Raw genomic sequence first — 22958 nt, 5'->3', positions numbered from 1 at the left:
TGCCCCGACTCTCTGGAATGGTCTTCCTCGTCCTATTCGGCTTGCTCCTACTTTCTGCTCATTTAAAAGAGCGCTCAAAACCTATTTTTTCAAACTTGCCTACAAGTCTTCTTCTGTTTTTTGAAACCGCCACTACTTTCCACCACTGCATATCTCCCATCCTATTGTGTGTGAAATTCCCCCACCTACTAGATTGTAATCTCTTCGGGGCAGGGTCCTCTCCTCCTGTATCACTGTCTGTATTAGTCTGTCATTTGCAATCCATATTTAATGTACAGCGCTGCGTAATATGTTGGCCCTATATAAATCCTGTTTATTAATAATAATAATAATAATAATAATAATAATAGTCTATCATAGCATATACAGTAAATGGTTTGAGCACTTTCTGAGTCACTGACTTAAAACAGGATTGGCATCCACAATTTTTCTTCCAAAACATCCCTGCTGAATTCTTATCCTACTGCACATACATACTTTGCTGAACCACTGGAGGCTGCCATGAATGTGGCTGTCTAAAAATAAATATTTTATTTAATATATATATTCTTTGTTGTAAAAAAGCATTTATTAAATGACAAAATAGTTCCCAGAGCCCTGTTGGTTATCGGAAGAGAGAGGGCTGCAGTAGCTGTCTGCCTTGTAGTTGGATTTGGTTAGCTGAAATGTTGTACTGAGCCATTTATTAAGGAAAGAGTCCCTGCTTTAAAACATTCAGTTCCTTGTTTAAAATGTGACTACAAAGCTCTGAAAACAATGGGTTTAGAAGACCTTTGAAAAAAGACATTTTTACTCATAGACTGAAAAATACTAAATTTTGATATTTAATCTTTTTTTATCTGATGGGAAAAAATAACTTTTGAAAACAATTATAGTTTTCATTGCCTACTATAAAACAAATTATAAACAAATGTACAAAACAACTATACATTCTCATTAAGAAGGAAACACAAATCGCTCTATTTATAACAGTGAATCAGACATTCCCTCATGGGAGTCTTCCAGGTCCATGTGTTTTAATGGAAGTAATTGATCCCCAACAGGGAATGTCTGAGGGAATGACAGATTCCTTGTTTTATAAATAGAGCCCTAAAAGAATCTATTTCTTTATAAAGATCACTAGTAGGGACAAATTTATGTATGAACAATAAAAAAGAAAATACAGACTAGTACATGTGATACATTTTGCATGTTTTTTTTAGCACTTACCCTTTAGGATCTAACAGATCTCTAACCTTCTCATTGTAAATTTCCATATAGGAGACTTCCACCTTGAAGGTCTGAGAGTCATTTTCCAACTCTGTAGCTCTCAAAAATAAAGCACAACAGAGCCGTGGGATAAGGCCGGGCTGATCTGCTGTCCCCATCATGGAGAAGGATTTTCCTGAACCTACAAATATAAAATTAAAAGGAAAAATAAGTATTGCCACTTATACACAGATCACACATTAATTGAATATTGTACTAAGAATCATATGTTGCATTGCTGAGCTCTCACCTAAAAAATCTAAGTGCCCTTTCAAAAGCCTCGTCATAGCATACTTGCCGATAATGGCAGGCACCTATTTTTCTAAGTGCTCCTCCAGGATCCTAGCACCACAGCATGCCTGATGCCACAATTTTAACTGCTGGCTGTTTCAGGTCTACCATAATCGTCTTTGGCCATTGGCAATGTAACACAGAAGTTACACTGTCTGCAGCATCTAAGTCTTTTCTTGGTAATGACGGGAACAGGGCCGAAAACTAACAGCAAATTGATGTAAGTTTTATTTGCTTGATTCAATATTAAATGAGTCTTTGCAATGCCTCTTTAACAAATGAGGAACAGTAATTTCCTGCGGGTGTACAGGCTCACCAAGAACAAATCTTTTTGCTGCCACTCTCTTCATGAGAGGACCCACCACTGTATAACTCATCGCATAACAATGGATTTTGGTGAGCAACGAGAAGTTTTAGATTGTTTCAGTTTTCAGTAATTACTTAATAGGGTGAGTAATAAAGTCTGCATGTATCAGATACCCTGACATCAGCTTAACAATTATTATCTACTTTATACTGTTTATTACACATAGTGCAAGCGATGTCCTATTTTTTAATACTTAAAATATACTAAAATGTATATTTACCCACCTGTTTGCCCATATGCAAAAATACAAGCATTGTATCCCTGAAAGGCATTATCAAGAATTCCTTCCCCAAGGCACTTGAAAACTTCTTCTTGACCTGCAGCATAAAACAGCATTATAAAGCTTTGGAATATATTATTTCCTGTGACATCAGTAACACGCATTATGTCTTTCAAACTCTCATATAAAAGAAGGGAATACAGAACAGTGCCTCAGTCTTCTTGTCTGTGTGCCAACTATGGTCAATCACTGAGTGTCATTACTTCCTTTCCTCTTCCGACAGCTGAGATAAAAGTGTGACTGGCATACATTATGCAGCTACTGCATAGCATTTATTGCTGATGAAATGGTAAAATGATCGTCGTTTTCACCAGGCAGCCAATTTAGATCTGACTTACACAATGCTTTCCAATCTCACCTACTGCTATACATTACTAAGAACTGAAATAACTGCCAAGGATATATTTAACTTGTACCCAAATAACAAAGTCATTCTTGTGTGACCCAGTGTGCTAACTGAAACCCTTTAGTGCTCAGACCAAATTAATACAGCTTGGATTGGACAATATATATTTTTTTTATACATAAGAATTTCTTGTATTAAGAAAAACCTGTATTTAGATACCTCTAACTTTTTTTTTTTTTACTTCCAAAAGTTTTCCTCTAATTTTGGACAGGATAGGGAGGGAAAAATGTCAATGTCACCACCTGGGAAACTTTCCCCCTTCTATTTTTGCTCATTATCATTGCTAAATAAATGATGGGAAATCCAAAATGTTACAGAATATATGATGGGGTTAAATGTTTTATTTGGAGTATCAATTTCAAAACCAATTGTCTTAAAAAGGGAAGATCCCCCCTAGAGCTTTCCTTCATCTGTAGCATCTTAGGGCATATTTACACCTCTCTGAGAATGCCATTGATGGGTTCATTATTTGGTTTGAGGGGTTTAATAGACAGCTGCAATCTAACAACCCAAAATGCTGTAGCACACAGTATTTTAACAGTTGCTGTAGCACTTACTAGTTAATTAAAAAGTAATAGAAGATCATACTTATTACTATATATACTGCCTGGATGCATTACAGTAATAAATCACTAGAGTTCAGTTAGACCTTAAGCTCATGCAGTCAAGACTTGACCACCGTATCCCTATCAGGTCTCAGCAGGCATTGACAGTAATACATGCGAAAATTAAACAAGCAAGAGCTTTGATGTGTACAGTATTATACACTTAGATTTCTGCCAAAGCCACAGGGTCACAAAGTCAATTAATCTAAGATGACTGCCGAGTCTTGGAAAAAACACTGTAGTTGGCTGTATTCTGTATTTGCTCTGTTTCTTTATTTTGTTACCTGTGAATCCTATCATGAGTCAAAGCTTGTTTGCTAAAATAACACAAGTTTTTCTTCTATGTAGGAGTTTAACATAAATTGAAACCACAAATAAATCTCCACTAGGGACATAAATACTCCAATAATCCTTAAATAGGGGCATTATATAAAAAGTATTGTTTCTTGTAGAGCCCCTATAGAGCGGGTAAACAGAGGGCCTCCCTCCAAGCCTGCAAGGGGGGAGGCGGTCTACTATTTTCTAGCAAAGAACATTATGTTGTCCCTGCACAGAAGTGAAAAGTCATAACGGCTCTGATAGGTAAGATACTTCCCCGGCTGTCACCCAGTATTATGTTTCGAATACCATAAGCATCTGAACCAAACTCTGTAGAGGGTCTTTAGTATTAATAGAGCCAACGGAACCCAAATAAGTGAAATGTAGAGATATTCTTTAAAGTAAATCTGTTTTTACAGAATAGGAAGTAGTTTTTCCAAAGTGTATTATGTTGTATGAAAACATTAAATTCTAAAACTTCCAATTTATTGATCTGAAACACTGTGTGTATAATTTTTGCCATTTTCAAAAAATGCTGCTTTATTGACAATAAATATACTTTTTAAAATACTATTTTTTTCAATTAGCCATACTGCTACTGAGTAGCACTCAATTCGGTGAGAACAGAAATCAACAATGGTAGCAAAATGCTGCAACATTCAGAAAAAACATAAAACAGTGCACATAATTGAACTATAAGAAATTCATAGAATTTAAATCTACAGATAGCAAGATAGCTCTTACCAAGCTGGTCTTTTGTTCTGGATTCACATATACTAAGCCACTCGGTGGGCATCAACATGGGACAACAAACTAATAAATATTGGAACATCATCTTACTAAAAAAAAAAACTTCAAACATAAACAAGCAGCTGAAAATAATTGATGTGCTTAAACTTTTACTCTCACTGGGCCCAAATTCAATGATAATTGGTGAGCAAAAAACAAATGTTTCCAAAATGCTGTCCACAATCTGAACCATAAAGCAAAATAAACATACTGGGCAAACTCCACAAAGCACACAACATGCATACAATATTTATTTGGATTTAGTTAATTACATCCTCTTTCTTCATGAACCAAGAAGGAAATATGAGGATGACTTATTTGCAGTGTGAGGCAAAAGGGCCAACCACGGTATAAGTGAAAGTACTGACCAAAAATCCCACACATGCTTATTACTGGTTTTCCAGATATAAGAGCAGTTAAAGTGCAGCTGTAATGGCTTAAGAATTTATACATTGATCAAAAACACTACAGAAGAGGAAATACTGTGAGGAGATGATATAGGGGATATGAGAAAATGTGCATGTTAATGCTAACTGAATAACTTAGCTCATAATAGCCCATGTGCCAATACCATGATACAGAAGTACAATTGGGATTTCCTGCAAAAGGACTTGGACTTGGACAATGGAACACCAGGTATAGTTTTAATAACTGGGGGCACATTGGCTGAATGGCAAGCACTCTTGCCTGCAGGACTAGGGTCCTAGGTTTGAACCTTGGGCATTGTGGTTTTATTCCACATTCCAAAAACACGCAGGTAGGTCAACAGGCTTCTCCCTATAAAATTGGCCCTAGACGGAGCTTATGACATATAGACAATGGTAGGCATATTAGATTGTGAGCTCCTCAGGTGAACAGTTAGTGACATGACTAAGACATGACTTCTGAAGTGCAGTGTTATATGTCAGCATTAAATAAAAACGTCATATTTTAGAGGGCTGAAAATTTCTTTTTAACGTGTTTTTCTTAATATGTATAATATGCCATGGTTCAACAACCATAAAGCCATACACTGAGGGTTTACATCTACTTTAAATACGTGTTTGAATAAAAAAATAGGAAAACTCTAGATGTCCGGTTTGATTTTTCTATTTTTTTCTTGCATGAGAAAGCTAACAATCGTTTAAAGGTACATATGAATCCCCAGCACATTATTTGTTTCCAGCTAAGCAACCTTTGTATTAGAGTGCACACCTTGCATTGACAATCATCTCTATATTAAATGTGCCAGACATACCATTTTTTTTTTGTGATAGGCAGTCTTAGTTATATGTGAATCACAGGATAAGGGTCATCAGAGAAATGACAGGTGTACAGTACTAAGACTGGGCAAGGGCCAATGGTATAACACATTTTTGAAAAGCTTAGCTAGAAGCAAAGGAAAGCTGCACTGGCATGTTTTGACATATATTCAATGGCACAGCAAAATCCAGTGGAAGCTTCCTACTGGCTTCCCTATGTAAATAAGAAAATCTCCTGTTGGCAACCATAAGAACCTGATCCTCCCACTTTGTTATAAGGCTAAGTACATTTTTTTTATTGTGATGCAATACCAAATTTCATGAAATTGCTAATTGTGCTGCAATACCAAATCAGTACTGTTAACTGGCCTTGAACCTTGGCCTCTTTCTGATTGTTATACCTTTGGAATCTGCTGAAAGACCTACACCGTTCCAGCATCTGTCCTATCTATTGGCAATCGTTCGCTGTGGCATTATAGAAAGTCTGCCTAAGTCAGTAACAACAATAATAAAAATAATGCCAACATTTGTATAGAGCTCGTATTTTGAGAAGACACCTACATAAGCATAAGAACATACAAAATCTATGCATGCAGCTAGTGACCTGGCCAAGATTGAAACCTGGGATTCCAGTGCCAACAACTAGTCATTTCAAAGAATTTCTTAAGCCAGACCTGTGCCTGCTTTGTTCTCAGCTACAATTCATCTCCATTCATCTGCAATCCAATGATGGGTATAGCCACTATTGCTTTATAAAAAAATATACATTTTTATTCTACAGCCACACACTTCACATTTTGAAAAGCTGGCATTCCTATGAACCATTAACAACAATTCTGATTCAATTTTCTTATCTGCCAAACAAAATATCTAAATAATTTCTGTTGATAAGGCAATATTCACTGCATTCAAGTTCTCCTTTTTTTTTGTTCTCCTTTTTTTTTCTTCTGTGACTCATGTAATAAAATGTTTTTTTGTTCAGAGCCTCCTGATTCTGGGCCAAATTCCTACAGTACCCAAGACAACTTTTCTAAGAGACTGGAAACAAAAGTACTATTAAGTAATCAGAAAAGATATACATATAATACATCTTGCATGTGAGTGATTTATCTTTTCTTCACTGTATATATTTTTTCAGAGGCTAAACCAAGCTTTATGTCTAACAAATTGTCAGTCTAGGTTAGGATGATATAATATGTAAAAATCCAATTAACGTTTTGATAATCACTGCAAATGTGTAAGATGTATTTTGGGAAGAAGGAAAAATATACTGCTGAAAAGCCTGAAGGCACTGAACTGCGCAGAACATATGCTATAGGTTTGTTTTAACAATGCAAAGATGCTGTGATAGGAATAGTAGAGCAGTTTTGAAGTCTGTATGTATAAACCACAAAACAAAACAATATGCACATTATGAACAGAATGCCGTGTCAACATGGTTCACATGTCCATCAAGTGTATTTGCCCCAGGCTCACATGAAAAATGGGGCAACTAACAGTCTTATCAGTGAACAGTCCTGCTAGGTCATATCCTAGACTTTAGCTCACTAAATACGTGACTTTAATTCTAATGAAATGTGGAACTTTACAATTATTTCAATAATGATGGTTAAAAAAATAATATAAACCCCAACTGCAACCAAAACGTTTTTTTCAAATTTTTGATGGGAACCTGAATGCTTTTTATGTCACTTGTGTCCCTATTGTGGAAACTTTCCAGTTAGAATCGTAATGCTGTCCTTTAAAGAGGAAATATAGCTTTCTGTTGTGTCTGACACCCAGTTAGGGAATCCCCCTCATAAGGACACAGAAAGCAATAAAGTACTGATAAGATTCTGAACCTTCCCTTCAGTACATAACATATTGTACTTTTATCACCAGATTTGCCACCATTGAAAGGATTTCCCCTTAAGGTGCGTACACACTTCCAATTTTTATCGTTCCAATCGAACGACGAACGATCGATTGGGCAAAAAATCGTTCGTAAAAAAGTAACCAACGACGCCGACGAACGAGGAAAGTCGCTGGAAACGAACGACCGGACCGACGGATCGGATTGGACGACGATCGTTGAACATCGTTCGTGTGTACGGTCGTTCGTTGATCGTCCATGTTCAGAGCATGCGTGATGAACGAACGTCCGTTCACTTTCCTGTCGTGCACATAGTTCCTCTATCGCTCAAACGATCGTATCTATTGTGTGTACAATATCTACGAACGATCGTGTCGTTAACTCTATGTGCAGGATCGGTGCTATACGATCGTTCGTATATATCGTGCATGAACGTTCGTCGTTCGTTTTCCAACGATAATAATTGGAAGTGTGTACGTAGCTTTACCTGCTGTTCTGACTTGCACACGTCAGATAGGAAATCAGGAGGTTATAGAGGTAGTCCCCAGGTTACATAGGAGATAGGGACTGTAGGTTTGTTCTTAAAGAGGAACTAAACTCAAATTCCCCCAAAACACAAAAAAAAACGTACCTTCAATCCCGCAGAGCAGTACGATACATTCAGAAGTCTCGTCCATCCGGTACTACGTTGTTTCGACATCTGTCTTCCGGGTTCTTCTTTCTACGTCACCCGACCCAGGAGCGAGATCGGGTGATGTAGGTTGGAAAAAAACTTGCTGATCTCACTACACATGCGTGGGATTGGCAATTTTTTTCCCTTTATACGAAAAGGCTCCATCTCGGGCATGCGCAAAAAGAGCACCCATGAGCCTCCCGGGAATTAGGGGGCAGTGCGGCACCCTTAAAAAAAAAAGGGGGGGGGGTGTTGAATCTAAAAAAAAAAAACAGAATTTTTACTTTACATTAAAGGATTGTCTACCATTTTATGTAAAGTGAAAATTCTAAGTTTAGGTACGCTTTAAGTTGAATTTGAGTCCGAAAACAGCTACATTATTTTACTAAATGCAATTAAGGACAGATGTTTGTCTCAACATATTATTAGGTAATGTGGTGTCAGTTACTGTATAAAATCTTCACTGTCAGTTAATCACAAAGCAAAAAAAAATCTTTATGGAGCCTAGACATTCATTACCTTCTGGAGCAAGCTGTGCTTTGATATGCAAAATTAAACAACTGCAGAGTTTGTCTTGGTAATTAAAGAGTTACAAGAGGCTGCAGAAAGAGCTCACCCCTCTAAGATCACCCACAACCTCAGCTGTGTTTAGCAAAAGATTTCTTCTGCAAATCATGCAAACCACCCCCTCCCCCCCAACCAGCCTCCGTCCTGCACACGAGCAGGGAAGCCACGTTCGTATCTAGGAGCCGTCTGTATATCGGGTGTCCTTAACCCGGGGACTACCTGTACTTCACTTTCAGCCCTAAAATTTAGGCTCAAAGTATGAAGAAATCTCTTGCATTGGGCCACAGACAGAAAAAAGGATTCTGCACACCGCCCAAAAGAAAAATAAAAAAAGGTTTGGCTTCAGTTAGAATTACTGCATTTCATCTAATTGCAACTGTAAATTTTAGATAAATTCTGAAAATTCAACAATCCAGCAAACTTACACAATATTTGTATACCCTTAAGAATACTAGGACTGTATTTTCTCGTTGCAAAACCGTCAATAAACTTCATCCATAATATAAATGCTAGTATACTAACTTTTTTTACCCCATGTAAGTGCTTTAAAACACCATTGATGGTACAGTTTAATACTGATATGAAGGATTACCCGTGTGCGGAAAGATTTTTTTTTTTATAATTACATATCTAACCTATAACAGCCAGAATTTTTTTTTCTTGAACATAGATCACATGGGTAGGTTTTTAGGTCAGGTAATAGTTGTATTGTTCCACAAACAGTCTTTTGCACTCAACTGAAGTAGAAGTACAGCTTACCTGCATATTTTGAAGTGTTCGTCTCATCCATTGACCAAAAACAGTAATCGAATGCAAAGACCTATGAATAAAGATATAAATCAGTTTTTTCTATATTAACATATTACGTTTTTATCAATATTACAAATTACATATATTTACTTATATAGGAATAAAAGTATGTGTTTTACATGTGAAGGATGAAGAAAGGCTACATTTAAGGGGATGTATAGTTTTGGGTAGTCGAGATGTGTAACAATGGCCACCAGACAGCAATAAAAAGTTGACAGAAGGTCCAACCCTTTCCTACCCTATCCAATATTTAAATTTGTGGAGAAAACTTTTTCCATTTTATATTTTGTAAATCATCACATAATTGTAGCACAAGATGACATGATTCCAAACTACAGGTTTAATATAACACATAAAACAAATATAGAGTAAAAAGTAGAGTAAGGACAACAATCCATCATAATCAAATCAATTTGATAATCTGTGCTAAAAAAAACTGAGCACTATTTACTCTTTGTCTGATATGAAGATGCCGCCCTATTAAACCATAGTAATGAACTATTTAAAAACAGCTGTTGTTTGCTATCTGGGTCTGAAAACACAACACTTTCAGACATTCTGGAGGTGATCTGTAAAAGAATTAATTTACTGCTCCCCACACTGAACACATAAATCACTTCTCCATCTGCAGCCTTACAGATCTTGCTGATCGCTGTCCAGTAATAAAAGAAGCGTTCTTCATTCCTCAACTTAAAGCTAATGAAATATACATGTGACTTCTGAAAGGGTGCTTTTTTCCTTTTATATGGTATACAAATTATGAAAAGGTGCCTCTCTTTTATATGGTATAAGAGTTATAAGAAATGTATTAGGTCAAAGGTCTCCAGTATATTACTGTAGTGAATTATGTGTTCAGGCCACATGCCATATCAGAATATACCAGTCTACTTCATAATGCAACAAAAAGGATCTAAATACGGGGTTTCTAGTTTTCCTTAAAATTCTCTATAACTTCAATCATTTGCTAAACATTGAAGTTGCTACAGCTTATTGGCCGGCTGCCGTGCTGGACCTCTGGTTTTATTACTCAACTAGCTGATAACCCGGGGTTGCCTGGGTATTTATTTATTGCAATCTTATATTATACAGGAAAAGGAATCAAAGCTATAGTGATTTTGTTGTCTACGGTGTTGTTTCATTTTTTTGCCTTTGGTTGCACTCGACCAGTTGCCTTACGTTTTCTCAAAGGCATTATAATACAGGCCAGAAAAAATATGTAAAAGTATAAGCAAAAGGCAACCTGTCACTGAGCAATACATACAGACATATATACATACATGCAATTATACTTCTGACAAATACTACAGCGCTGTACAAAGATCAGCTGTGCACTCACATGAGTCTTAGTCATATGTCTAGCAAATTAGGTTTTAATGTCTCGATGCGTTTCTGAGTGATGGTTGAACATAGCAAGTTTGGTTGATGCGTTTCCGAGTGATGGTGGAACATAGCAAGTTTGGTTGATACGTTTCCGAGTGATGACGGAACATAGCAAGTTTGGTTGATGCGTTTCCGAGTGATGGTGGAACATAGCAAATTTGGTTGAAATGTCTCCATGCGTTTCTTAGTGATGACATACACACATACATACATACATACATACATTTTTATATATATAGATTTATAGTACTGACATATACTATAGTGCTGTACAATGAAACACTGAGCTAGACCCATTAGTCTCTGTACAGAGGTGCTGACATTCTAATGTCCCCCCCACAGTCACACACTAGTCAGCGGTGCACTCACATGAGTCATATGTCTAGCAAGTTTGGTTTAAATGTCTCCATGCATTTCCGTGTGATGACATACACACATACATACATCCAAAAATAGATCTGACATATAGAACAGTGCTGTACAAGGATGACTGGTGCACTCACATCATATGTATGGCAAGTTTGGTTGAAATGTCTCCATGCGTTTTGGAGTGATGGTGGAACATACATACATACATGCATACATACAATTTTATATTTAAAGATTTTTTATAGCTCTAGCTCATATACCATTGTGCTGTACAATGAAACACTGAGCTAGACCCATCAGTCTCTGTACAAAGGTGTCATATGTCCAGAAAGTTTGGTTTAAATGCCTCTTTGCTTTTCTGAGTGATGGTGGAAATAGAACTATTTTTCTACCACTGTGAGCCACCGTGCTGCCATGTTGTGCTGCCAATGTTAGAGGAAATCTAGAACTCCATAATAAATTCCATGAGAACACACACAATATTGAAAGCCTATCAAAGGAGCCAACCCATATAAATCTAAATCTAAAAAAAAACAAATTACCTTAATTCATCTTAAAAAGATTCCAGCAATTATATTTTATACAACATACCAATTCTCACTCACCCTTTTTTATGAAAGCACATTCATTATGTTAAGTTCCAACACTTTGCAAATCCAAACATTAGAAAAAGGTTCTAATGCATGGAGAAGACTTCTACCTCTAATAAATCATTTCTGATAGAGCTCCTCCATTGTTTTTATAGCTGCAGTCATCATTAATGGCATTCAATGACTTCAATTATCCACCAAACCCATCTTTTCTGAATTGGTATAAAACTTCATGGTCTAATATTAAAAAAGAATAGCTAAGTGATAATTGAGGTTTGCAAAGTCCAGACATGTTTTGGATTTGACATGAACTACAATTTGCAGGGACTATTCTGTACATTACTATATTCCATAATTCAGAATGTGAAATGTATTAAACATTCCGCATGCAAATTAGTAATAAATAGAGTAGTACTGATATGTCAGATTATAAAATATAGGGTAAGTGAAGTAAGAGACAATACACAGATAAAAAGAGGAATTCACACACAGTAGGCCCACAGGAAAAGCACTGGCATCTGCGGAGAGAGTTTGGCAGCTCCATGAAAAAAAGGGTTACATAATCCTTCACATGGAGGCACAAGAAGTAATTTTGTTTTCTCATATATACCAGTTTCTAACTTGTCCATAATTTGCGGAAGTGGAGACTGTTTATAGTTAAAGTAAAAATGGACTAAACGTCTGCTATAGAGTAATTATTCAACAATGGCTCAGCAGACTGTTAGGTCATTTAGCAGTCAATAGAAGCAAAAAAGTGTAGAGCTGAAATAACAGCTTTAAGTTACTGACCAGACTAAAAAATTATTTTATAGGGCATCTGACAGGTCATACATAGCTGTGTTCCTAGGCCTAGGGAGTAATGTAGGGTTAGAACCTCTGTCAGGCATGGAGGACATCTTCATCCCCATATTTGTCAGCAAGGAAACTTACATGCGAATAGAAAGTTTTTTTTATTGGGCACAATATGCTGCATGAATGGGGGTTGCAAATCAGAAAAGGGAGACTGAGGCGGCAGTGAGTAGTACAGAAAAAGCTGTTAAATCTGCAGATGATGGTTCTCCAGCTCTGCGGTGCAAGTGACCAAGTTGCCAGACGCCCCGAAAGATCACTTGATCCCAAAGCAGGTCTCACCCTTGCATTTGTACATGTTCAGATAAATGATCAATATCTTTCTGATATCAATAATTTACTAGGATATAATAACCATAAAAACTGCTGTTCTGTCCTATTAAACTGTAAAGTCGGGAAGAACTTCCTGCAACCAGCAACAGAAGCCCATGTCAATACTTACTATAACAAGAGGGGGACCCGAATAATAATAAACAGCAGGAAGAGCTCCTATACTGCCTGCTGTACAGGCTGGTCCCCTAGAAGGAAGATTTTAAAATGTGCTAAAGCAGTTACAAACTATCTGGTCAATTGCCTGCTAAGTGGCCCCACTGTGGTCCAAGGGGACTAACTAGTCCATAGAACTGCCATTCACAATCTTTGATCAACCTTAAGGTTAATTCATTATTAATTAAAAGTGCCCAAATTTTTAAGATATTCTCATTAGGAGTCAATCATTGTATTCTATGTATAATCCACTTATACACTGTATGTATGTATATTTATATTTATAGATATATATACATACACACACAGAGTAATAGTAACGTCACGTGTACAAATGCTTTAAATGAGAACAGATTACAAAGGATGGGCTTAAAGCCTGACAAACCAGACTTTAGAAAAAGAACTGTCATTTGTGTCAGGATGATAGGATTAGGCCTTACCAAAATGGTAGCCTGTTGAGTCTGCCAAAGGTAAACAATGAATGAGTGAATGACAGGTTTCAGGTTGCCTATTCTGGTGGAGCAAATACCCAGTATAGAGCAGAACTAACATTATAAAACAATCACTGGTTTTGTTATTTTTATGGGACCCTTTTACCAGTTAAACAGGGAACAGGAGTATAAACTGTGTGATCCTAACTGGACAGATGAGTTATGTGATATATCTCTAAAAATAATACATTAACCCACATCTCATAACCACTTTGATTATATAAAATAAACCTATGCCCTGGAATGCCTTCACACACACTGGTGCCATTTGTTCCAATAGTTAGTGTAATAAATCCTTATTTACTCTTTTAATACCAAGCCTAGGAGAGAGAGAAAATACTTTTTTTCATGAATTAGCAAATCCCAGTAGAAAAAAAAATTCTAATAAGACCGGCGACATGCCATGACCGAGTCACACAAATATTCCATTGTTAAAGCACTGGGAAATCACAGAGCCAGACGATGAGAAGCTTTAACAAAGCACAAATGCAGAAGTCATGGCAGATTATTTACTGGGTTTACATCTATCAATGGCAAAGCAATCATCTGCATTACTAGAAAAAAACTACAGCAAAATCACTGTATGAAACAGCGTAGGAATGTAAGAATAATCTGAATTCAGTGATATTTGCTTTATCCCCAGAGCCACGCTATATCCGAAACATAATGCAAAGCACATTAATCCATAGCATCCAATAAAATTCTTATATAATATACTGTGCATGCTGAACTTTGCAGTTTAAAATAAATTCATACCTGTACATGGCAAGATTTGATTGAGCAGGAAAGTTTGCAGGTTTTCAGAATTTTATTTAAATGGTGTAAATTTATAGTTTCGATGCAAATACTATGGAATTTTAAACACTTAAAGCAAATCAGTGCCTAGATTATGCACAATAAAGTATTTACATGTTTTGCAGTAAAAGCACTATAAACAAATTAGCCAGCTGCAGGGAGCTACACAGGAAAACCTGATCATGCCGTGGGCCTGAACATAGACTAATACTGCTGCAGAATTTTGTCCTTGCTACTTCCTAATGTAAACATACATCAAACTGTTGTTCTAGTACTGGGATGTCCTGGGATGGTCTGCCACCTGTCACGCACATGTGGCTTAGATCTGCACCACTGGCACCAGAGGTGGGGTAATCACTTTTTCCACCTGGGGGTTTTTATTTCAGTCACCAACACTAATGCTGAGGGTTTTTATGGCACTCATCCCCAGTTTTTATTGTTACCTCCAATACTGATGCTTGGGGTTATTTTTGTGTTCAGCGATATCCATGCTGGAGGGTATTATTGTGTTCTCTGACACCAATGTAGGGGGTTGTTACTGACTTCCTGATTTACTGACATCAGAGCTGTGAATCAGTATGGTGTCCACTGATGGCAATGATACCCACAACTTTTACTTTAGTGTGTACTGCAATTTAAAAAAATGTACTAAAATGCATTAATTTTAAATGCACAATAATAAACAAAAACAACAATATACTATTGTGTGGCTACCTGGAAGTTTTGGGGGCCATACTAAAGGCTCTTTATAATTTTCAAGTTGACCACCACCCTTTTGGAGGCTTTGTTAAGATCCTTGAGAATTACTTGCTTTATAGTACACGTAGCTAGAGAGGTTAGGGTTGAGTTGTTATAAATGTATGCAAGCCATTTATAATATATATATTACACTTGGGAGTTTGCCTGGCTGCTCAGATCCCTAAAGTGTTAAACAGAACTGCCTTGTATCTTGTGCACCTATACTGAGAAATGTTTAGGAATTCTAATAAGCCCTTCTAGTTATTTTGGGGCAATGTAATTATTAGTCTCTATGTTGTGCAGAACAGGATAGGGAGTGGGTTTAGGTAGTTTAGCAAAAGACAAATGGACAGTGCTGACAGCTCTCAGTTCACAAAACAACCTAGGAACCATGTAGAGATTTATGTTTATTTCTGTTTCTGTATTCGCAGGATCTTCAAAAGTATAAAGCATGAGGAATGTGTATGTAATTAAAGGGACATATTGTGTGCTCTTTATGTCCTGACATGTCCTTTATGTCCTGGCAAAATTCAGCACAAAGCAGTCCTTGCGTGCCATATGCCTTCACATATTCATGCTTTTTTATATAATATTTCCACATTCTTCTATTGATCCAGCACATCTATTCCAAGTGGAAGTGCTAAACCTTTACAATTAGCTCCCATGGGTGCCCTCACCTACTTTCCCGTAGGTTACCTCCCGCTTAAGCGGGAATTTCATACCATTGGTGTCTTGTATACCTCCAGTCCTTTTGGACATTGGATGGAATACAGATTTACATCACTTTCACACCTGCAAACTGGCTTCCTACCATAGCTAGTATGTAGAAGTACAGAGGGACCTTCAAATGCAGGCATTCTACTCTGCATTTTATGACAGGTGTCTTTTAAACTTTGATGTCCTCCGCATGTAGACTATATGTGAGAAATTTTAAGATAAATTGGTTCCCAGATTTACCAAGAAATATTCCTTATCATACCATACTCATAAATAAATTGATTCATTTTGGGACACCTAATTGGTCATGTGTATTAAACCAGAGAGTCCTATTGTTCTGCACAGTACGTAAAATGTGGTAACCATTGCAATGATACTTGTCTGACAATGACGGAAGTGCTTACAATGTTCACAGAAGATTAAAAGTCAATTTGTCATCAGAATTCTGCCAAAATAATAATTATGAATATGAATAATTAACTAACTCACTGTTCCAATCTAACCAATAAAAAATATTGATTAGTGTATGGCTAGCCTAAAGGACCTGATAATGGCAAGCAATTCTAAAAGTTGTGAGCATACACAGCAGAAAATCCAGAGCTCCAAATCTAACGCTAAAATGTGGGTTATATTTACATAACATACCCCTTTGGTATGACCTGACTGATCCCCAGTTGGTCAGGTCATGCAGGATGCTGATAAGTTAATTGCACAGTGTGACAATTGTGTCTGGCTGTAGAAATACCAGTCAGGAAAAAAAAGACTAAAAAAGAGTGCAAGACTAGGCAGGGTATAAAGAACAAACAAGCAGGGGATGCTTTGGAAAGTCATGGTTAAGTGCTTTCTCATGAAATAATCTTTAAAAAGCACAGGCATGTGAGCCCCATAGCTGAGAGCATTCCAGGCGCAACAGCTTAGAGTCCATTCATTCCCCTAATACATACAGTGTTTTTGTCCTGCAATCTTTCCTCTATTAAACCTGTCCGGGCTTGCAAAGTTTAATAAAGTGTGATGAAGTTTATACCGTTTCCTTTAAAGCGGAACTATAATCATGCAATAAAACACTGCAAGCAGGCAAGATTTTTATTACAGAAGGGACAGATGCCCCTTCTGCAATAAAACATACTTACCTGTCTCTTTGCAATCCCTTTTCCTTAAAAAAAACTCTAAGCTGCACATTTGCAGCTCTCCATAGGCTGCTGGATATGCTGGGTATCCCACTGGGCTGTCTCACATACATGCACTGGAATTATATCATTCTGGCCTGACCAATCAAAATGAGCACAGATCCAACACCTGGAAAAGGAGCTGAACCTGAACAGGTGAGAGTGATTAAAATTGTGATCACAGACAAGAAAGAAAGAAAAGAAAAACAAAGAAAGAAGAAAAGAAAGAAAAAGAAAAAAAAGAAAGAAAGAAAGAAGGAAAGAAAAGAAATGAATGTGCATCATACCTGTCCACCATAAACCATACATTTTTCCCAGTTCCACTACTTTTCCCTTGATCCTAGGGTGAGCCCTGTATCCTGGGCCTAGAGGTAATTTATTGGTTCAAATATGCACAAGATCAAGCCATACCATGCTAAACTTAAGCCTTGCAATTAAACAGTCACATAAAAGAACCACATTGACCATTGCAAGCTCTGGTATTAACATTTTATTAGAGTGGGAAGGGACTTTTTAAGGCAGGACCACAAAGTGTAGGTTAACCCTTCTATACCCTTGTAGCCACACTAGTTGTGAATAATGACACTAAGCATTAGTGCATAGATATTCCAAGCTACAGGTAGGATCACCATGTATTTGCCATTTACAGCAAAGCTTTTAAATCTAACAACACACACAAATAAACTATTTTGATTGGAGCCTATCACATTGAAAAACGTTACGAACGAAAACGAAAAAGATTTTACTGACACTTTAGTTAGTTAATTACATTGGAAGAAGGGCCAGGCGAGCTCATGATGACAACATTCAAGAAAGTTGTGGTTGGCATAACAAACACCTAGACACCAAGAGGGTATGAACTGAAAAAGTTAAGATTTAAATGTTATAAGGGACATTTAGAAATGTTAATTGTGAAGACCCTGAAGATAGGGTGTTTTATCTTGAATTTCCCTTGATAAACAACATTGCACTTGTATAGGAGTGTGCCTACAAACTCATAGCTGTATATTTGCATTGTGAGATCTATGGGACCCCGCTGCCTTTAACTAGTAGCCTAAAAGATTTAGAGTGCGCTTTGGTGATGCCACTACTGTGCTGCTTAATGTTCTCCTTACTGGAGTCTGACATGAGGAAGCAAAGACCTGCCTTTATCAAGATGACCTCCTCTATATGAAGACATGGTGCAAAGCCAAGCATAGTAAATAAGGTAATAGAGAAAAGATCAGTTTCAGATAGACCACATGAAAAATGTGTGACTTGACCTTTCTTTTTTGCCTGCCTTTTTGAACTATCAAATTTCAGTTCCAGTTTTCAGTTCAGATGATTATAAAATGTTGCTGGTATGGTTATTCCTAATTTCTTTGTATCACTATCTCCTTGGCAATAGGTAAACCTTTTACCGTCAACTAAATACCATCTGAATGCCACCATGAATGTTATTATTTTTGCAGAATATGTGCTACCTTTTAAAAGTGGATCTTGTGTCACAATGAAGGTACTACTTAGCAGACCATCAACCGACACAGTTGTGACAATCTGATGAGCATGTGTCTAGCTGGCATATATTTAGGTATAGTACATTCATATGAGAATTATTATTATTATTATTATTATTAAACAGGATTTATATAGCGCCAACATATTACGCAGCGCTGTACATTAAATAGGGATTGCAAATGACAGACTAATACAGACAGTGATACAGGAGGAGAGGACCCTGCCCCGAAGAGCTTACAATCTAGTAATTTTGGGTTTACTGTCTTCCTTGACAATAGTTTAATTGGTTACTTATTCACAACTACAACAAATTGTGTTTTCCTTAAACACTAAGTAAAAACCTAATTAGTAGTCTACTTTTATATGTATGGTTTGGTCTTGGAAGGTAGGAATTATGTGTAATGTCACACAAGCTATACAAAGTCATTTTTAAGCTTAAAAGCTGCCCACAAATAATTGCAGGGTTATAAAATATTTGCTCTGGGAGAGCAGAAAATAATCTGTATAGTCTCTGCCCTTATGTCTAGTAGTGGAGCAGCTGCTGAAAGAATTTGACTCATCCCACGAAATTCCAGGAGGATTTAAGATGTGTTACATACGCTCAGTGCACAACCCTGCACTACATCCCTGCTTCTCTGGGCGATTAGATATTCCCAGGCTTAATGTGTTTACTAACTGCAATAACATCACATTTACAACATAACTAAGTCGAGAGGAAATAAAAGCACAAATGTCATCAGTTTATATGATAACTGAAAACGCTTACAGATTATACACTAGGGACAGCTCTAGTTTATAGTGGAACTAAAGCCCAACAACTCCCATGTGTTCCATTGCAGGGCGCTGCCATCTTCTTTTCTTCTCCTTTGTGCATCCTGATTGGACGTGCCAGGATGACATAACTCCCACACAGGCACAAGGGAGTTTATTCATCCCCGGCACACGCAAGGGACGCCGGGATCGCCGGGATTCCTTGGCAACCAAAGCTGATGCTGCACATGCGCACGGCAGGCAAGTCAGGTTATTGCAGAAAAGACAGCACCTGTCCCGTTCTGCAATAACCACCTGACTAATCTTTAATCTTTGTAAAACTGGGAATTTAGTTCCACTTTTAAAATAGAAATATCATTTTTTAATGGATGACCCCCAGATCTCCTTTCCAGATCAAGTTGCTGACCTGAAGAAAGCATGCAGAAAGGTAAATCAGGAAATCTGACAATACTTTAGAATTCACTGGCTGCATGCTAGTTCTAGGTAAGGAAGTAATTCGGTAGTAAAGGTAGGACCAGGACTGGCAAAGGACTTAATAATGGCAACTCGCATACTTGTATACACAGTTTTAATCTTTAAATCTAATTTTGTTGTACATGACACAGCCTAACTAAAGATCTGGGCATTCAGAGAGAGAACAAAGATTGGTCCAATTATTGAAAAAAGCCAAATACAAAGCCATGCTTAGCATTATTTGAATGCTAGTGAATTTGAACATGGTATTTACATTTTTTTTTTAATTATAATTTTTTAAATTTATTTAAGTTTATGTTTGTTATTCGTATTATCACACATCCAGTTTGTGCACAGCAGCCCACACTGTACTTTGGTTTTACTACTGATTTTCCTAGCGTACCAAGGACAAATTCTGGGTACTTCAATTAACTTCACTGCATGCATTTGGAGGTTTTGGGGGAAACTGGGGTGCCCTAGGATGAGAGTCAAATTCCTTGTAGATAAATACTGTTTTTTATGGTTGTACACAGGTAGGCCTAAACCCCTATTGGACTCCAATACCTTTGTGGAATATTACCAATACATTGTTTATGCCCTTACTACAAAGTAAAATATTCCTACTGGGAATTCTAGTTCCATTGTTTTGGAGTGTTTCATGTACCTGTGCTGTATGGATGTGCTACTTATCCTAATACATTGTCTGTTATGTAAAACACATCAAAAACCTGAAAGTAAAGGAAGCCTCCTAAATAATATAATATTCAAATCGATACTTCTGGAACAATGCAAGTACAGATCACATATGGATCTTCCACCATTGATAGCTTATTATGTTTTCTTGCATGGTGCCCCTTTGTCTGTATTGTTAATAAATAAATTGACAGACATGTTACATATATGGCAATAAATATGGTCCTTTTTTAGTTTTCTTTTGACAAGTGCAGTAGCACGGTTTAAAATAGTCTGTACTAGGGCAAGTTCTTTGGAGAAATTACCTCCTGCTCACCATTCCAATTTGTGATAGAGGGTCACAAACGTGTAATAAAGGCTCCAGGGAAATGAAAGTGAGGATGTTTGGGTAGGTTTTTTAGAAAGTAACCAGGGACTATAGGGCCCTGAAGTTGGCCAAGGGAGTGAAAGGGTGGCTTCCTTGGCCCAACTTGGCCCAACCCAAGAGAATTTATCAGCAAGAGGCTGAGGGAATGTGATCTGCCACTGTGTTACCAGAGGGTTCCAGGCTGAGAAGGCAGCCAGAGGGTTCCAGGCTGAGAAGGCAGCCAGAGGGTTCCGGGCTGAGAAGGCAGCCAGAGGGTTCCAGGCTGAGAAGGCAGCCAGAGGGTTCCAGGCTGAGAAGGCAGCCAGAGGGTTCCAGGCTGTGAAGGGAGCCAGAGGGGGTTCCAGGCCGCATGAAAGTGGACAGAGTTCCAGGAAAGCCAGCAGGCAAAACCAGATTACAACTGTGAGTGAAACAGTGTTGATTTAGTGTGTGTTAGTAAGAGAAGGCAACGAAGTGAGGTAGCCAGAGGCCCAGCCGGGCTACTGTTTGTTTTTTTTTGTTGTGAAGGGCTGTAACACTTGCCTAAACAAATAAACCTGCTGTTACTTTGGACTTTTGGAGTCTGCTGCCTCTTATCTGCCCTGTAAGCATCCCGTTACCATGAGCAACTCCAGTAATATACCACAAATTGCTCTAGCTATGTGAGCTGCTGCATTCTGTGTTTGACCAGCAGTCCAATGTTCTTCCTATTTGTTGCCGGCACATCTATATACCAACAAATAAAGTCTGGGTCAGGGGGCACGATGTAACAAGCTAGTTATATTTACCGTATGCACTCATGCAACATGTCTTTGTGGATAAAAATGTACCTGTTTATTGTCAGAAAGTTCATACCCATATTTCATACAAAGGGAATATTACTAAATGATTGTTTACACCCCAACCTAGATTTATTTCTGAGCCTTTTGGGAAGAGCAGGTGCATCCAGCGATAAAAGAAACCAGTGACTGATTCAGTCAGCCTGTATCCACCCAAAGCCAAGATATCACTTGTGAGCAGATTGACCCTCCAAAGCCCTTTTAGCCTTTCTACTTTGCATGGCAAATAACTTGTTCACAATTTATCATTAGTAAAATTACTAAAACATAACAAAGCAAAGCTGACGTTTCTTTTCCACTTGCAGAAAAAACGACAGGAAATCATATCAGAACAAAAATAATTGTTTTAAATTGAAGTGAAGCTCACTAATATGAACACTATAATTGATTCTATATTGATTCTTCATATTCTGCAATTCTGTTACTTTTCAAAGCTGTTTTTGAATTAATTTTGTGGAAAAGGCTAACATATATACTCAGCAAATGTAAACACAAGCTCAAGTTACTGATGTAACAAAACATCAAACTATTTGGCCTAACCATTTATACCAGCACTTTAGACCCTGGGACAAATACTAAACCTGAATTGTAGGTACACAGCGAGAAGCACAGGAAAATACCTCTAAGTGGAATGATCAAGCAGTTGTAATTCTGTGCCACCTGGTTGATTTTGGCACCCGGACAGATACTGCATCAAGGTTGTGACTTCCTTAGGATCTCTCCAAAAACTAGAACGTCAATTAAAATACATCTTGGAATAAGGCCTGCCCAGTTTACAACAGGACATCTAGTGTTATGGTATGTACGCACATCAAATAATCAAACCAAGGTTTAATCCTATAAGGACAGTGCAGCGGGGTGCCACTAACTCACCCTCCCCTCTCCATAGAATAGTGTATAGTGCTCATTCATTCAGCATTCACCTGAAAGAACGATTGTTATTCATCTGAAAATGACCACAAAAGATTGCTTCCAGTGACAATTCTCTGAGATTCATTGGACGTCTGTACAAGGCTTAAAATGGACACTTCTGTGCGATTCAGCAGACAATAATTGACTTACAGTCCATGCATAGCACAGCATGGGATGAATGGAATTTAGCACTATGCAATTCAATCACCTCAAGTCTAAACTTGTAATCAGGATTAAATAAAAAAACAGAATAAAGATTGCGCTTTGTGTTGAGAAGATGTCTGACATTTTAAGTGCAGTGACAGTTTAATCTGTTTACACATGATGTACTGCATTGTGCAGAGTTCATGTGACTTCTGCTTTGTGGCTCTAAAGGTATCTGTTCAAAAAAAAATACTTTTTAGTAAGGCCATAAATAA

The 22958-nt window shown here is 37.5% G+C and overlaps 1 protein-coding gene across 4 annotated transcripts in view; it reads right to left on the bottom strand.

Moving 5' to 3' along the window:
* The window catches only part of KIF13A (kinesin family member 13A), a 110697-nt gene that overhangs the window by 52213 nt on the left and 35526 nt on the right, over positions 1–22958 (bottom strand). For all 4 annotated transcript variants that reach the window (XM_072411640.1, XM_072411642.1, XM_072411641.1 and 1 more), the window contains exons 4-6: positions 9397–9457; positions 2131–2223; positions 1210–1390 (exon numbers count right to left, since the gene is read on the bottom strand). In XM_072411640.1, coding sequence (XP_072267741.1) covers positions 1210–1390; positions 2131–2223; positions 9397–9457 — 335 coding nt within the window. The remainder of the gene's footprint in view (positions 1–1209; positions 1391–2130; positions 2224–9396; positions 9458–22958) is intronic.

Source organism: Pyxicephalus adspersus, chromosome 5 (genome assembly GCF_032062135.1).
Source record: "Pyxicephalus adspersus chromosome 5, UCB_Pads_2.0, whole genome shotgun sequence".
NCBI lineage: Eukaryota > Metazoa > Chordata > Amphibia > Anura > Pyxicephalidae > Pyxicephalus > Pyxicephalus adspersus.
The sequence above is the reverse complement of the archived record's forward strand: the minus strand, read 5'-3'. Positions and strand labels throughout refer to the sequence as shown.